This window comes from Parasteatoda tepidariorum, chromosome 7 (genome assembly GCF_043381705.1).
Source record: "Parasteatoda tepidariorum isolate YZ-2023 chromosome 7, CAS_Ptep_4.0, whole genome shotgun sequence".
NCBI classification, from domain to species: Eukaryota; Metazoa; Arthropoda; class Arachnida; order Araneae; family Theridiidae; genus Parasteatoda; species Parasteatoda tepidariorum.
Genome location: NC_092210.1, coordinates 17,338,740 through 17,357,688, shown reverse-complemented (window position 1 = coordinate 17,357,688; position 18,949 = coordinate 17,338,740). Strand labels below are relative to the sequence as shown.

The following is an 18,949-nucleotide window of genomic DNA, read 5'->3' as shown; positions in this document are numbered from 1 at the left end:
CATAAAAAAAAATTTTTTTCAATAGAAACATATAACATAAAGAGGATTAAGTTATTAAAATAACTGTTTAAATATTTTTTTGTTTTAAGAAAATAAGAAATCGATAAAAATATCTGTTTGGAAACATTTAATAAAAATAACAAAACATTTCTTTAAATTAAAACAGTTTAAAAAAATTATATAAATATTAACAACTATAAGATCTTTACAAAAGGGAAGAAGAATTTAGCCCAGGGTTTGCCAAGCCTTTTTACATAAAAGGGTGTGCCCCTGGGAGCACAAGAACTTACGGAGAAGTGACAAAAGCGAATTCTAGGATGGTATCCAATACATCTTCAAGTGGAATTTTTGATGTCAATGTGTTTCCGTGGTAAACCACTGGCCCTTCCAGTCCATCCCAGCAATCCACTAGAAAAGAATACTATTTCAGAAAATACAGGATAGAAAACAAATTAGGTGCAAAATTCAAAAAATTGCTCGAATAAAAAAAAATATAACCATGATAAATGTGGCCAGATATGATAACTAACTTTTATATACCTTTACTTTTAATTTTAATACCTTTATTTTATAATTAACTTTTCTCTTATAAAAAGAAACAAGAATAAAATTTTTATATAAGATGAAGAATCAATATTTATGCTCTAAAAATTCTCTCTTTCTATATAGCAATAACCTAATATGAAAAAGTAATAGGAAATTTATAAGGATTATAATGTATTTTAACATAGATTTAAAAACCTGTATAAATATTTAAAAGAAAATTGATGAATAGGCATTGAATTAACAAGTTATAAATTTCATTACCATAAACTTCAGTTTTATTTCCATGCTATGAAAAAATTGCTTAGCATCAATTTAATTAGTTAAGCAATTATCTAGATAATCCTGATTAATTTAAATAAATAGAATTCTACTGTCATATGAAATTTGTATAAATAATATAAATTTCAACAAAAACCTTTTAAACAGCGACAACCCAGTTTAAGAGCAGAGCTGTAGCCTTCTATGCTTGAGGGACCCTTTAATTGATCTTCTAAAAGGTAGCTGAAATATTAAAAATAAGGAAATATAATTGGTAAAAATGTTATTAAATTTTTTAAAATCAACAAATGATATTTTTTAAATCTCATTGGCATTGAATATTTGAAATCCTTATAAAAAGATGTTTCATTCTAATCATGTGGAGGCAATGTTAAAATTATCATACCCTTGCATGATACATTATAAATTAAAAATTTTCTATTTATGGAAGTTACACAGTAAAGTATATTAATTAAAAGATAACCACACACTTTCTTAAAATTCTTCTTTTTGTTTGAAGTAGAGTTATTCCACAGTTCAAAGATTACATTCATTCCTGTATTAATTATTTGCGAAAAAACTATTTGTTAATCTCTTAAATAAAAATATATATTTAAAAAGATGTTCATGGAAATTTAATATGAAATGGTATATTAACAGCCATGCTAAATACCTGAAAAAAGATAAGATTTAATAAATGACAATAAATATTCAATGATATTATATTCACAAATGAAAATCTAAAAATAATGAAGAAGAAGAAAAAAATGGTAGCTTACGTATTGTGAGATGACGATATAAAATAATGGGGAAACGGATGAGTCATTTCTTGGCAAACTCTTTGGTGAATAGGATCAAAAATATCACAGTAATCAGATAAAAGGAACAATGTAAAACCTAGAGAAGCACAAAAAAATAAAAATAAAATTTATGAAAAATATAAAAGCACATAAAATTTAAAATGAACTGAATGAATACATGTAAAAAGAATGGGGAATTAGTCATGATTTATGAAAAACACTAAAATATATAGAAAAGCATGTTTTAATTTTAATTTCAAAAATATAACAAACAAAAAATATGACTTCAAACATTGAGAGTTCAGAGAAAAATATTAAAGCATATATAAATTTTATGCATTTCATTCTCAAGAGTAGAATAAAGTAAAAATAATAAAATACAATACAACAAAATAAGTAAAATAAAATTAAAAACCTGGACATGTAACCAAAATATGTAATTAAAAAAATATTCAAATTATTTCACACTAGTCAAACGAAGAAAAAAAATGTAAAATCTGATATATGAGAATAATGCAAAATATTTAAATTTCATTAAAAGTTTATGCACTTTTATTTTAAGAATGAAATTACTAAAGTTAATACAACACAAAATAAAAATATACACGAAAGAAATATTAAAAAATAAGAAAATTATTTTGCACTTATAATTAACAAGAATTTTTGAAATCGCTTAAATGTCTTTGGAAGACAATAAAGTACTGTAAAATATTCATTATCCAAAACTCTTTGATTGGTTTTTGATAAATTGATGAAAGTGTCTGCTTTGGTTTTATAGAAAGAATTAAAGTGATAATTTCCATTGCTTTTTTTTAAAATTTAATTATTATGGCTTTTTCATCTAACAAAGAAAGTAAATTACATGTCTGAAGGCAATTAAATGGAATATGCTAAACAGATTTTACATTTAATTGCTGTTATAGTAATGCAATATTAAGCTCACATTTAAACCTTTGTCTAAGTGATGTTTTATAAAGTAAATTTTTAAATAAAATATCTTAATCTTTAAATATCTTATTTTTTCTTGAAAATTCTTTTTATCGCTACCAGGGTTAGTGTTTTGGACAGGATAAGTGGGAATTAATGTGCAAAATATAAAATCCTAAAAATGTGCTATTATGTAGATGTGCTATTACGTAAGATGTGCTATTATGTAGTAATTAAATTACAACATAAGTAGTACAATTTAATTATGCAGTGTTTTTAATTTTTATTTTTACAAATAATAAATTTTTGCCATTTTTTTACCTGTTTAGCACAGTTCACAGAAATTACAGGTTAACAGGAACAAATTAAGACAAAAGGATTCAAACTAATTATTTTTTCATTTATATATTTTAGGGACATTAATCATCATTTGATTATGGTTAAACTAATATGCTAATTTTTTTGTATAATTTGCTATTAGCTTCTCATTCTTTTAGTACTGCTTAAAAGAATTTCTACAATATCTGGTCATGTGGCGAGTTTTGGATAATCTAAGACAGTTTTGGTAATGACTGTAAAATCTATGATCAGGGTTCCCACTCAATTCCTGGAAAAATATTCTCTGACTTTTCCAGGTATATCAGAAAAATTTTAATGAAAATCCATACCATATTTTATCTATACCATGCCATTTTTCTTCAGAAAACTTTGATTTTTTCAAATTGTAATAACAAATTTTGTGAGCAAAAACATATAATAGAATGAAAAATGAAAAAGTTTCAAGGTAGAATTTTATAAAAATAATTGCAATAGATGTTAGAATTATTTAAATCAAATCTTTATAACTGATTACTGTTATTGACAATTCTAAGACTGGTTATTTTCCAGGTATAATATAGGAATTTTCCAGGTTTTTTGTAAAAAATTGCAACTTCCCTGCTTTTTAGAGTTAAAAATAAAATTCCCTAATAATTCCAGGTTTTCCCTGCTCTCCCTGATCCATGGGAACCCTGTATGATTTTCATTTTGTATTTTACGATTAGGTCTAAAACTTTGCTCATCTATACCAATTTAGGAGTGATTGTGTAATCTGTATTTATTATCATAAACTAGTTTTAAATAGATACTCAATTCAGGAGTGATCGCACCATTTGTATTCAATTATCATAATAAAACTAGTTTTAAATAATAAGCACTATATAAAAAAAAAAATTAATATCGATATAATAATACATCAATAAATATATATAAATCTAAATATCGACAATGTTATAAATTTTACAAAGAATAATTAAAAAGAAATTAGGCTTCACAAACCATCAATTAGAATCTGCTTATTTTTACGAGCTTCTTCAGATGGCTCATATTGCTCAATGATTTTTAAGCATTTGTCAGTAGTAACATTCATCATCTGAAAGATAAATATTTATAAATATAAATAAAAAAACGCAAATAGAAATATCTCTAAATAAACATGATTTATAATTATAGAAGTAACAATAATGCAAGTAATGTGCATGATTTAAATTTTAATAAAATGTTCCCCATAAGGAAAAAGGAACTTGTTCCTGCTTTTTGACATTTTTGATAGGTCAAAAACGAGATTTCGATGTCAAAAATCCAACCCTGATTGAAATTGAAATGTTTCTTAACATATAGCTCAGATGTAGCGAATATTTGTCATAAAACAACAGCATAAATAAATTAAATTTAGAAATATTTTAAAATTGGCAAAATAAGTCCTTAAAATACTTTATTTTATTGCTTTTTTAAAGATTGAAAATGATTCTGTGTCAGATGAGGGAAAATACAATTAAATAATGTAAATATAAGATAAATAAAGTTGTCAGTGTCATCTGTGTTCCCTGGTCTGTTGCACTGATGAAGGTTGCCCTTTGAGCATCTGAAACAGCTGTCTGCTTTTAATAATATTTTTGTGCTCTTTAACGTTGTCTACCTTAGTTCGTATTTTAGCACAAAGGTCGCCCACTTGTGTATTTAAAGTTGTCAGTGTTTTTTTACTATGAAGGAAATTTTGCTATTTTAGTATTCAGACATTTTAAATACTTACTCCTTGTTCTCCTTCAAGAAATAAATGAAGATCTTCAAGTGTTAAATAGTCTTTACCAGAAAACCTATAAAAATAAGATTGCAAAGCTTTCAATTACACATTCTGTAATTAATTGAGACAAAAATAAAATAGCCGACATTTTTGTTAACAAAGAATTTGTTTCTTCACAGTAGCAATAATAATGAAATAATTGTATTAAATAATTAAAAATAAACTAATTCATAGAGAGAAGATAGTATGTTACTCCACAATGGCCCAACATATGAAATTCGAAGATCAGGCCTTAAGTTGTACCTCATAACCAGTTTAAGCAATTTTTTTTTAACATCGGCAACAGAAAAAAAAACGAGAATATGTATGGATAAATGCATGAAATTTTAATGTGTGTAGAATTGAAATTCTTTTCTTTCATTCAAACAAAAACCAATCAAACTACAGGAGATTGAAATACGTGCTTATACCTTGATTTTAAAAAATAAACAAATATAAAGAATATTATTGCTCTTGCCAATGCAAAATCTGAAATTTTCTACAAAGTCAACGCATAACATTTACGAAAATGAGAAAAAAGAAGATGAGCATAACCAAACATAAAGGCATTATAGTAACATATCATGTCAAATTTTTATACCCATCCAGTGTTAGTTATAAGTGGCAAACATCAGCATTATATAATTTGTAAAGGATATAAATTTCTTTTATCAAAAATTAAATTTTTTTTAAAGGAAACAAATGAAATTATGTTCATTTTACTTGATAAGTCCAGTCACATAAATAAGATACACTGACATTTTTTTAAAACTATTGTGAGTACTTTGATACCATTATTTTCAATAACTTAGGACGTTTTCAGTTTCAGCACTGTTGAATTATCAGGCAGTTTTGGACTATCTATGAGCACATTACTTAAACAAAAAAACTAGACTACTATGTTTTAGCATCTAGGGAGCCTGGCAAAGTGAAAATAATTGTTAAAGTTGTTTTAGGATGAGTGATAGCAAAGTATATGGTAAAAATAAGAAATATTAAAGACTTAATATTTACATACAAATGTGATTCAAAATAACACTTTTCGTATTTAGACGAACTATTTAATATTTTTTTTAAATATTATTTTTAGACATATTACTACATTCAAACATCTGTTGGTGAAAAATATACAGTAGCATTTTTTCAGATTATTTCTAAACTGATTTTTTTAACAAATGATTTAAGGTAACGAGTTTCGATATTAAATATTTTTGTTGTTGTTGTTTCTAATGCTACTTGCCAATACCAACAAACCTACTAGGGGAAACCAAGCAAATTAAAGGCAGAGGGCACGTTTCTTGCTTTTAAGTGGCATCATTCATTCATTCAACCACAGATTGTAATTTTGACCTGAACCAGAGAATGATCAATCTCTAACTCAGTAGTGACAAGTCTCATCAAAATATATAGCATGGTAGTGGATTATTATTACAGAATATGCAGATTATTTTTCCTCTAAGTTTTACTTCTGTTCTTTAAAAATAAAAAAACTGATGGGGGAAAATTGCTGATACTCCTTTTTAAAGCATCTCTCAACTTATTTTGAATAAAAATTAAAAATTTGAATTGGGAGAACACCAAAGAAAAAAAAGAATTCTTTTTCTTTTAATAGTTGATTATCAGGCTTAGCTTTATAGGGGTTCATTCTATTTTTTTAGAATCAATTAAGTTCAACTTAAATTTAAACAACTAAGTTTTCATGAATAATTTAAGAACCTATATTTTCAAATTTTACTGCATGTATGGTAGATAAAGCTGAATTTCATTATTAATAATCTTTGACTTTCAACATTAAAGTTGCAGGCAAATTTGGATTTAAAAAGATAGTGCTGAAGATTCAATTTTGAAATTCTGCAATTGGGTTTACTTCACTAGTAGTATAATAAATATATATATTTTTTACTATACTGCCCTGTTCATAAAATCTGCAAAATATGTTGATCTTTCGACCATTAGAATGACCTTGCTTCTTTAGTACTACAAACTACTATTTATAATTAATTTTCTGTCATTGTTGAAAGGTATGTTGCATACAAATGTTTTGGATTGTAAAACTGTGAAAGAGATAGAATACATCACAAAAACAAAATATGATTAATGAAATCGTAGATTAATTTGCTATCAAAATAAACAATTAAGCAATAGTACTCACTTACCTAATTAATAAAAAACTAATTTCCTTTCTTGTTGATGTTTCAGTGAAGAGGTTTACAAATGCACTTTGGTCAATTCGACCCCTATCTTCTCCTTGTTTACCTTGATCAAACTCCTATCAAATTGAATTGTCATAAAATTTCAAGTTTTTTTACTAATCAATAATGTTTTCCAAAAATGTTTTTAAAATATAACTTTTCTGTCTTGTTCACATAATTTGTCATTTCAAAATAGTTCTTTTTCATTTGTATCCATTGCAATGATAAAGTGGGCAAAAGCTTTAGTTTTACACCATTTCACTCCGAAATTTTGAAAATTTTCTTCTAAAGTTATCTTCCTTTATCTCTTTTTTCAAGTTTAATATACTTGATTTAAAATTCTCTACTAATTAATCATTTAAAAAGATTTTTTTAACTAAATGAGACAAACTTTTAAATTTTTTAAAATTAACCAACATTTAGAGAAACTGTACAAAATAAATAAATAAATATGCATATATAATTAGTAATCAAGATAAGTAAGAAAAGCACTGATGTGGCTTTTTTTTGTCTGAGTGTTATGGTCATTTCTACTGATTTCACTAGTGAATTCATTGGGATGCTAGACTATTGGGATGTTCTATTGGTTGTAAATTGGGATGTTCACTATTGGGATGCTAGAAAACATTTAAATAATATGACTCCTGTATTATTAGCTTATTTTTGTTTTAGTGTTTTTTGTTCTTATGCGTATTTCGTCTTTCTATGACATTAGGATAATGTTTGCATTGCATGTTGCTTAGATTGAAAATAATAATAATAACAATTAAAGGCTCACAAGAAAGGTGCAATTTTTAATATATTTCAATCTTAAAATTTAACTACACACTACAAACATTTTTCATACAAATGTCTTGGTAAAATGTAGTAACATCTTGGAACTTAAAAAGCATTAGTTTCTTCTAAATTTACTTTAATAGCATAAAAGCTTAGAAATAAAATTTTTTAGTTAAACTTTTGATTTCATGTCTTTTCAGTTATAGACATAAATTTATGTCACTGACATTAAAAGAATGCTTTGCTGATTTGAATACATTGTTATAATTAATCAATTTAAAAATACACATTTAAAAATAATTTAAAAATGAGTAAATACCATGAACTTTTGATGCAGGCGATCAGTGCTCAAAGCACTATTAATACTGGTCATTAATGATATGGCATCTCCCTTGCTGATAACACCTTTTTGATCAGTATCCGCCTGATCAAAAACTTCTCTTAGCCATCTAAATATTTGTGTTAAGGCATAAACTCAATAAAAGAACATAAAATTGGAAATTAAAATTTGTTTAAAAGAAAAATGCTTAATAAAAAGGATACTTTTCTCTCATCTTCTGAGTTTCATCTAAGGAATCAGGAGCTGCAAATTAAAAAAATAAAATTTAAAAATTTGTGAAAAAAATCATTAAACATTAAAGCAAAATAAAACAGAACCCACAATGGAAACCACATTATTCTCATTTATGAAATTGTTAGGTGACTAATGATATGTCACTTATCTTAGTAATAATGAATACAAAATAGACAATATTTTCCCTCCTGATTTACATTTTTATATGTAGTCACTATATATAACTTAAAAATCCAATAAAATAATAAACTGACATAACAGTTACATATTTTTTCAACAGTGATTTATTTCAGGCATCTAATTAAGGGCCATAAAGTCTATTTTTGTTAATGTACTAATATTCTCTTTTGAATATGATAGCTTAAAAAACATGATTATTTTAAAAATAATTTTTGCTACTGTTCGTAAAACCATTTTTTGAAAACAACACATGTTGTTACAGAATATTATTTATAGATTAAAGATAAAATACTAAATTTATTTCCTCCCAAAGTCACACTTTTAGAACAGGACTACTTTTCAAACAATAGAATGAAGTTTCCATAATTTTCTGGTTTGTATTTTAAGAAAATTACAGATGAATAGCAAATAAACATGGCGCTACTTAAACTTTAGTGACTTTTTTTTAGTTAATAAAAAAAAGAAATTGAAGTGTTAAATAAAACAATAAAATATTAGAAGATATAAAAGTAGGTTAAAAAAAATAATGAATGACACGTTAAAATTAGCAAATTACTTTCTTAGGTGATACTATTCTAAACCAGTGACTTTTTCTAATTCCAGAAAAAAAATTTAAAATGTCCTAATTTTTTTTAGCCAATGTTTGAATTATCTAATTTTTTCTGGTTTTAAAGGTAGTTTAAAAAATTTCACTGCATATTAATCAAAACAAAAACATTTAAATGTACATTTTCAAATTATTTTCCTAATTAGTTATTTAACCTAGATTAAAAATCACACTTTCACCCTAAATAAAAACACCGAGCATAGATTTAAAATAAATGTAAAATAGATTATAGATATTTTTTACTGATTATTATGGAATTTAATCTCTTTTATTCTGGAGGCAAACTTTTAGAATTAGCAATTTTACTTGCTATAATAATCAATATAAAACCAAATATTATCAAAATTTAAAAAAAAAAAATAGTCTATTGCTTTCAAATATGTAGGGTAGCGATTCTCAATTTTTTACAGTCACAGTTAGCAATTTTACTTGCTATAATAATCAATATAAAACCAAATATTATCAAAATTTAAAAAAAAAAAAAATACAGTCCATTGCTTTCAAATATGTAGGGTAGCGATTCCCAATTTTTTACAGTCACAGAGCCCTAAACAATCAAACTTATTTTGGGGGAACCCAGACTTTAAAAAAACATTCATTAGCGGAACTACGTATGCAAATTATAAAAATTTAATTCAGAAACATATAATGTGCATGAAATTTTTTCATTGTTTTGACAACAAGTCTAAAAATTATGTTTTCTGTTAACCACTTGAATTTGCAAGTCTGCAGAGGCCACGTTTTTTGTAGTATAAGTTAAGTAGTTAAAGCAGTTTAAATTGAAATTGATTAAAATAAGTTGACTTATTTTTGAAAATGAATTTTTATAAATTGTAAGAAAGGGTATCAGAAAAAAAAAATGTTATTCTTAAATTTGGTTAATTTATTTTGAATTTTGGTTAATTTCGATGAGAAATACAGGAGCAATGATTTGTAAATGTAATTTGTAGCAAATGCATTTGTAGCATAGCAAGCATTGTTATTGGAATTTTTTTTTTTTTTTTTTAAATTTCCTTTTTCAATTTTATTGCAATTTTACATAAATAATTTCATAAAAATAACCTTAATATTAAATAAATAATGGATTATTGATTAGATACAAACCGATTACAAGTTTAAAAAAATCATTACTAGTTAAAAAAAAAGTCCTAAATCACAGAGCCTTTTGTAACTTTGCCACAGAAACCTTAAGTTCTGCGGAACACCATTTGGTAACGGCTGACTGTAGGGCATACGAGAAGCATAAATATTACCAATAAAGAAATATTTTTATAACAAATAGTATAATATCTTACATTTAGTAGCATTTATAAGTAGATTTAGCCCAGTAACCCATATATTAGCTTCCTCAGGAGATGATGCAATTAAATCTAATGATTCAAAAGTGTCATTATATATTATTGAAAAAGCACAATCTTCTGAGTACGTCCAGCAAATTTCCTTGCTTCTCAAAACATCTGTTGTTCTGCCTATTCTGACTTCTTTCATTGATCTAACTAAAACTAAAAAAGAAAAATCTTTAAGACTAAAATCAAAACTAAAAATCAATTAAAAAAGGCAGTAAAAATTATAAATTACATTTTTAAATAATGAATAAACTTGAACTAACTGCCACACAAAATTAAAAAGGTTTAGAGGGTAAATTTTACAAATTTGTAGAAATAGTGAATTTCTAAAATCAAATTAAAATAAGCAGTGAAAGTAAGACTAGTGTTTTCACTACAGTGCGAGAATCTCGCATATTTTTTTCTTTCCTTGCATTAAAAAATTTTTACCGCGAGAAATTCGCACATTCTATAAATAAATTTCAAAATTCACTAATTTCTCGCATTATAGAAAAAGCTTCGAATTACGCCATTTAGAATAAAATCCGTTTCACTTTTCTTCCTGGATCTTTCATTATTTTCAACATCTGCCCCGTTATCTAGCTTCTTTATTTACCAGTATTGTTCAGCACCTTTTCGAACAACAGAACACAACCACGGAACCCTTTTCAGAACACATTTCTCAGCAACCACATGTTTACCGTAGGTAAGGTTTCTTCATGTAAGACGTTCAAATTTTTTGCTCGTTAATGTAAGATGGACAAATANTGTAAAGGCAAAATCTTCTATGATGATGCACCAAAAATATTCAATGCTTTAAAAAATAGAAAACGTTAAAAATGTATTATAATTAAAGAAATAATTTTTTTTCAAGAGTTTTTGTGTTTTTTTAGTTTTTAGAAATCTCACCCTGTTTTTGAGAAAGGGTGAGAAATTCTCACCCATTTTTTTTCTATGATGAAAACACTGAAGACATTGAGTAAATATATCCAAAACAGGCTGCAAATTTTTGAAATAAAAATACTATGAAAATTTGTTGGTGCTATTTAAGAAAATAATGTTTGACGAATTTTTCCAAATTACGAAATTTATAAATGATCAAAGCAATCAGACATAGTAAAAGTCATTAAATCAAACTGAATAAGGGATTTTAGGTACTTATTTAGATCAGAGTATAACAACCTCCCTAATATTAACATTAGAAGGTCAAACTTTAGATTGCTCTTCTTACCAAACTATTGGAACCATATTTCCCAGATTGCAGCTACTCCTTATATTTTGAGGGTTAGAAATCCAAATTAGCCGGGAAAAAAAGTATGTTTATTCAGAGAAAGTACATTTTTGTGTCTGATTTTGTAGATTAAAATTTCATTTGTACTAATTAATTAGCACATTTGAGATCACCCCTCGAACCGTAAAGATTGAGTCCTACTACGTGAAATTTCGATCATTAGATCAAAGTTATTCAGGGAGATACTTTTTTTGTGCTCTGTACATATAATATTTTGTGGGAGCACAAAAGCTAAAGCTGTACCTAAGTGCTGGAAACCTTAGTTACCTATCTAGACAAGATGAATGATTCTTTGAAAATGGGAACTTTAATTTAATATTTATATTTTTATTCTTCAGAATACCTTTTTTTATTCCTTAGAGTACTGCAGTATAATCAATAATTAATGTGAGATTACAAGAATAAATAAAATAAAAAATTAATTCTATAATTCAAGATAAAATGTATTTTATCAGATACACAATTGTAAAAAACTTCATGTATATTATTTAATTCACCGAATTACAATCAATAAATAGCATCATTGAGATTAACAAAGCATGCAAATCTGAATTGAAAAACATAAATTATTTACAATAAAAAGTAAAGACTCAATAAATATTTTACTTCTTGCTTTAGAAGATTTTTTGGAAGAAGGTACCCATTTGAGAGCATAATCTTCAGGATGTAGTTCCAGGCTAAAGTACCGTCTATACTGCCGAGCACTGGGCCGAACTTTGATTAAACTGCTTCCAATGGCCATATACTTTACACAATCAATAGCTGAAAATGTAATAAATACACAATTAATGAATAGTTAAAAAAGTGATTAAAAATATCACAATCCCTTAATAATTCATAACATTTAATAATTAATTATTTGAGAATTTTTAAATTTCAAAATTTATATTTTGCATTTTTTGCTGTGCTCAAAATTAAATAAATGTTTTATTTTAGACACATAACTTTTTTTCGTAGTACAGTTGAGCTGGTTTAAAAAGAGAACATACAAACCTATGTAAATGGCTCATTACATCAAGGAGCTTGTTAAAGTTTTTTTTTTTAGTTTTTTTTATTTCCAATGAGCTGCACAATCGGTCTTGCCGATGAACAGACCTAGTGCGTTCTCCAGAGGTGGTATCCACTCTTTCAGGACCACCACAATGGGTGAGATACCGTTGGTCATGTTAATTTGGACGTCTAGTTTCTGCCACACTAGATGGCAGCACCGAGACTCTATTTGGATGCTAAAGTGCACTAGGAATTTAATTTTGCCGGAAATGCCAAGAGCCAATAAGGCACTCCAGGGATCTTTTACATGCCGCATAATCATACGACATGACGGCTGAGGATTTTCTGCATCCCGAAAATCCGGTGTCTGGGCCGGGGATCGAACCCGCAGACTTGGGCTCAGAAGGCCGAGGACAAACCAACTGTGCCACCCAGCCACTCAGCTTGTTAAAGTAGAGTAGGCAAAAATAAATCAATAAAAGCTATAAAGTACAAAAATTAAAAAAATGGTTTATCATTTAAAGATATTTATTTAAGCAGAGGGAAAAAAAACTAACTAAACCACAATCAGCAATTACTACATTGTAAAGTTTTAACTTTCCTTCAACCCCTGCCTGGCACACGAAGGGTAGTAAATAATATTAATGATAAAGAAGTGTAAAAAAAAATTAGAAATGCAGTTAAGATGTAGACATTATTTTTCAATATCCCATGAATCGAATTACAAATGATTTAGTAATCAGCAAATCTCATTGAATACCGATAGATGTAAACTAGGTATTCTGATAATCTTGGTCTAAAATGAAAATATAGTTTCAATAGTTAAAAAATAAATAAAAAAATTCCTTATAAATGAAAAGTTTTCTGAACTTATTTAAAAAAATACTTATCTGTTCCATTTAAAGAGTGAACAATAGTAGATATGAATATAGTAAACGTGACTTTATGCCTATTTGTTCCATTTAATATACATAATAATTCAATAAAATAAAATAAAACCGGTATAGAAACATATGAAATAAAAAATATTATTTTAAAATCACTATTGATAATTAGCAGCTTGAATTAATTGTTACTTCTTTTCTCGCAGCATCAAAAGGATTTTGTAAAAGCAATCCATCAATTCAATGGACACATAATTTTCAAACTACGCAAAATTTTTAATATTTTCTTTTACAATCAACAATTGGACTCCACTTCCTGCTCCCTACAACTGCTAAATTCCGAAAATTCAGACACCAGGGATCTGTCTAGGTTTTTCTGAGAGGTACCCATTTTGTGAAAATTTAGACATAATTTGTGAAAATGAAAAATTATGTTAAAAAATCAACATAAAAATATGGTAAAAACATGGATTTATCATTTCTCATGGTATACAAAAATAAAATTTTAAGAAAAAGTATTTCGTGAAACTACCCTTTTTCCTAAAGTTGAATTTGTGAAGGTACCGCTAAACAGTAGTAAATTTGGCCTAGACAGACCCCTGGACACAGTTCCTTTTTAGGGAGCTTCTTAATCATTTCTCAGATTTTGTTAATACCCCAATTTTTATGTCCTGGTAATTTTTATTACATTAAAGGCTACTCCCCCTGTTATTTATTGCCCCCCCCAGTCCTCAGAGCTTTACAATTAAATTATTCCAAATAAATCAGAAATTTTAACAAAGTAAGATGCGTTGTTCATTTATTTGTTTTTCCCAAATAAAATAAGAGAAAATTATTTTTTGTGAGTATGCCTGATAGCCAAGCAAAATTCTCCGAGTAGTGAAAATATTTGGGAGGTCACAACAACTTCCCATCCTGGCGCCCCTGCATACAACATTGATGATACAAAATGAACTATATTGAACATGTTTTGATTCTAGAAAATTTTCTATTTACTTGGCAAACTACATGACTTTGGATGTGAATAGTAATGGTTCAAGAAATTCTTCCTCACATATTTTCAAATCAAATTTTTGATCTTTAAATGCCTTCTGGGTTTCTCCATGTTTTTTTAACTGCATTTGAAATGTAGAAAAAATAAATTACCTTTCCTAAAAATATTTTTTATGCTATTATGAAAATTTTTTATGATAGTAAAATAACTATTGTTCTTTCATTAGATTTTCTGTGGGATCCATTATTAGATAGATGGGGGACCTCACATTGTTATTCAAACTAATCAAAATATTTCATTCAAATTATACGCAGTTAATATATCTTGATCTATCTAGGTAAAATCTTTGATTACAGTATATTTCCAAACATCATCCAAGAATTTTATGAAAATGCTCAAAAGCTAGAGGGCTTTCAATTAGATCCGTTAATTTTGCAAAATTTCCTGCCAACACCTCCACAAATATCTTGTTGTTGGTCGAGCATTAGTAAGAGATCACTAAATATTGCAAAACAGTACATAAAAAACATATAAGCACATAAAATAGCAGTTGAATATGAAAAACCTAAAAATGACATTTGGAAAGGAATAATTGTTAACAAGTTTTTTTTATTACTTAATATTTCACTTAAAACATCAATTCATACGATTCAACTCTTACCACCTGAATTACCTTGGCTTTTTGCTAAGTTGAAATGCTGTTAACTTCACTCTGGACTAGTAAGTTTAAAGGCTTCAAAAGAGCACTGGTGGATACATAAGTAAGAAGAATAAGGACATTAAATGGGTTTTTATTTCTGAACAAAGTGCAACAAATTATCTAGGATGGATGAGTTGTCCAAAAGGGAAGTTGCAAGTTAGCCACAAGGATACTGTCTCATTTTTTTAATATTGGTTTCTAAATTTTGCGTGAATTTTTAAAGAAAAAGTATATTCTCAGCTAAGACACGAATGTGATAATATTCAGAAATATATTGTAATTTGACTAAAAGGAGTTTAAAGTGCATCTGAAGGGAAGTAAAAATTTTTGAACAGTCAGATAGATACTGATTTTGTTAACAGCTTCAATAAAACAATTTTTAGGAAGTTTATAAAAAATTTCTTGTAAAATTTAAGTTAGGCTCATGACAAAAGAGTTTTAAGTAATTTTTAAACATTGATCAACCATTTTTAAATATTTTCTCATAACAGTTATCAACTAGTTAAATTAGGACTCGGTAACAAGCAAGTTTTACTATCTATAAAAGAGTAAAATTGGAGATTCAATATTATTGATATGAAGTTGACAAGTTAAGAAACAGTCAGTAATAGGTAAGTACTTTTGAGCTGTTGTAGATACATAATAAATTTGAATTAAGTTTTTTACAAAAATAAGAAAAAAAATTTTTGAAAGGGAAAAGAAGAAAATCTAGATCACTGGAATTTACATTTTGCTTGACTTAATTACACTTGAATTAATAATTTTTTCAACATGATAAATTGCAACTTAAATTCCATATTTAAAAAAAAAATACAGCAGATTTATTAAAAATAATAAATTTGCACACGAGTTTAGAGACAAGCTATATCTTTTTTTTTAATGCTGATTTAAGTTTATGAACTATTTATTATGCTTGATCGGAAAGAAGGCTCTTATTTAATAAGTACAATAAAAATTCTTCAAAGTTCTTATTTTTATTTAAAATGAAGATAAATGTTCTACAAGTTTATTAGACACTAAAGAATATAAATACAGGTTCCTGAGAAAAATTTATGCATTTTATTATGCAAACAGGACTCATTTAAAAAAACAAACTTTTATTACACCCTCCAATTTAAGTCATTGCTCTCCCTAAGCGCTTTTTGAAGGGTGACAAACCCCGCCAGCACTTTGATACTTATAAATGCACCAGCCTTGCCCTTTTACTAAAAATAAGGGGCTATTCCTTAAAAAACACTACCTTTATGTAGTAGGGAAACGATTATCCGGAACGGTCGGGACCATCGCTATTCCGGATAACTGATTTTTCCGGTTTTCTGAATCGCTACAAAAAGCCGTTTTTTTTATTGTTACACCCAACTAAAAAAAAAATTTCAAAATAATCTTAAAAATAAGAAAAAACGATGAAGTAATACACTAATGATTATTTCCAAAATGATGGTAAGGTAAACATCTTTAAAAAAAGAAAGAAAAAAATTTTTTTTTTTAAAAATGGCGAGAAAATTTATCGAATTTTGCTCCGGTTTTTTGGTTTTCTGATTTCCGGATAACGGGTTCTGTACTGTATTTTTTTATTTTTATTTTCAGGAAAAGGTTGTTTTCTTAACCACATGTTTCAATGAAGAGTCCACTAATGATTTATTTACTTAATAATAATTATTTAATTTTAATTTCCTTTCTTTTTAGTAAATTTTTTTACTGTCCAGATTTTTTCAGATTTGTCAGTAAATTTTTTTATTGTTAAAAATTGCATGATATTCGGTCCTGGAGGTATTCGCCTCTTTTATTTAGGGGGGAAGTATTCATTTAGTGATAGTTTAGTAGGGGGAATGATTCATTTAGTGATTTTAAATTTAACCATTATTTCATTTTAATGATTACTTCTTATTTAAAGAAAATGCACCTTTAAATGTTTATTTTCTCATAATTTTCAATTTAAAATAAAAAAAACAAAGCTTTAAAGTTGTATATCAATTAATCCTTTTTTTAGTTCACTTTTTTTTGAAGAAAATTTACATTCAGAGAGATTGTCCATTACCTTGCCTGTAGTTATTTTCCAAATTTTTCTGTTATTCTGATCATGAGTGAGAATTGCTTTGTGAAATATCCACATAAATTAGTATAAGAGGATAGTTTAAAAATTGAGGCTCAAATTCAGTTATTACACAATATTACATATTTTGATAAATTTTAATGGTGATAATTGAGTGCCCTTTCAAAAATCTTGAAGCGTCCCTTCCTGTGCACCCTTTTTTTTATTCACAGGACGAACTCTGTTTAAATGAAGTTACTTTTAAATACATTATGCTTTTTACAGCTAAAATGACTGCAAAGAAATGTTATATTATTTTATTAAAGGCTCTAAACTTCCCCAGAATTTATAAGCTTGATTTCAAAGACCACTAAAATATGAATAAATTACAATATTCAGCAAATCTTACCATTAGAAATTTTATTTTCTAAAGGAAGACTGGAAGCAGTATGGAATGACACTGATTTTGGTCGCTGAGCTTGATTGCGAAAACTACCACTTCCATCGTCTTTAGATTGAGATAAAGACCAATCAAAATAAACTAAATTTTCACTACTACCTTCTTCTGATACACTACTTCGGTCTTCACTGGCCAATGAATTACCGGACAGTTGGTGGATATTACGTTGCTGTGCATTAGGTATGTCTATACGAGGAGATTTCGGGCCTCCCATGGTCAACTTATTGACATCATTTTCGTGGTTATTATTTGGCAAGATTTGTTGTTTATTTCCCGCCAACAAAACGGGCGAGTCACAACATTTATCCAAACGCTCATCACTGGTTTTTATTATTTCACTATTTTCTAATTTGATAGTCGGTTTATTGATTATATTTTTCTGTTCAGAAGTCATTACACGACAGCAATATCTTTTGCAAAAGACACAGATCACATTTTGTTAAAATTTCGTTCAATAAAACAGACGATTATTTTTCTGTTCTGAAGTCATTACAAGAGCAATATATTTCGCAAAAGACACTGATCACATTTTGATTAATTTCATTTAATAAAGCAGACGATAAATGGAAATTGGTATCTGATCAAAAAACGACAGATTCAGAAGCGGAAGAAGTTTAGCACATTTATTTACTTATCGTTTTAATCCAAAACATAGCGATACCGAAACCTTTCTGCTTTATTTTGACAAGGATCATATGTTTGGGACAGGGTCATTATGTAAGCACGATTTGAAACAACGAATATAACACTGTAAGTTCACTGATAACACGAAATAATAATGTTCGTAATGATTGTTTTATTATAGAGATAATTAATACGAAAGTCTGGGATAATATTTTTGAGGCATTTCACCGAGATAACACAACTCACAGTAAACAATGCTCACACTAAATCCGTCAATTTGCGGTTTGCCGCGGCAATCATCCGTACCCACGAGAGGGCGCTATCTAAACCTCATGGACGTTGCCAAAATTTCTTTTTATAGTATATTTTCAATATCTTTAAGATAATTATTATTGATCAGTTTCGGATTCAAGGTGAAAATTCCTTTTATCAACTAGTTTATATAAAGATAGTTTGATATTTTCCCATACTATCACTATACAATTGATTATTAGATGCTATATTTTAACTGCGCTAAAATAAATTGTGATTCTTTACTTTAAAAGAGGAAACACAAAGATGAAAGCTATTATCGACTTAAAAACGAATGGAAAAAGCATCAAACATAGTATTAAATGTAATTAATACTACATTAGTATTAATGATTTTTGTGAGTTTCAACTATTCCACAAATAATTTTTGGAACAT

General features: G+C 27.2%; 1 protein-coding gene across 1 annotated transcript in view; it reads right to left on the bottom strand.

Annotated features, from left to right (window-relative positions):
• The window catches only part of LOC107449745 (inactive phospholipase C-like protein 2), a gene marked incomplete at its 3' end in the record, with an annotated part of 41,214 nt that extends 22,620 nt beyond the window's left edge, over positions 1 to 18,594 (bottom strand). The window contains 11 exon segments of the mRNA XM_043039593.2: positions 291 to 408; positions 962 to 1,047; positions 1,584 to 1,701; positions 3,849 to 3,942; positions 4,603 to 4,666; positions 6,789 to 6,901; positions 7,921 to 8,050; positions 8,145 to 8,184; positions 10,258 to 10,464; positions 12,185 to 12,340; positions 17,588 to 18,594. Coding sequence (XP_042895527.1) covers positions 291 to 408; positions 962 to 1,047; positions 1,584 to 1,701; positions 3,849 to 3,942; positions 4,603 to 4,666; positions 6,789 to 6,901; positions 7,921 to 8,050; positions 8,145 to 8,184; positions 10,258 to 10,464; positions 12,185 to 12,340; positions 17,588 to 18,032 — 1,571 coding nt within the window.
• Between the last annotated feature and the right edge of the window lie 355 nt (positions 18,595 to 18,949).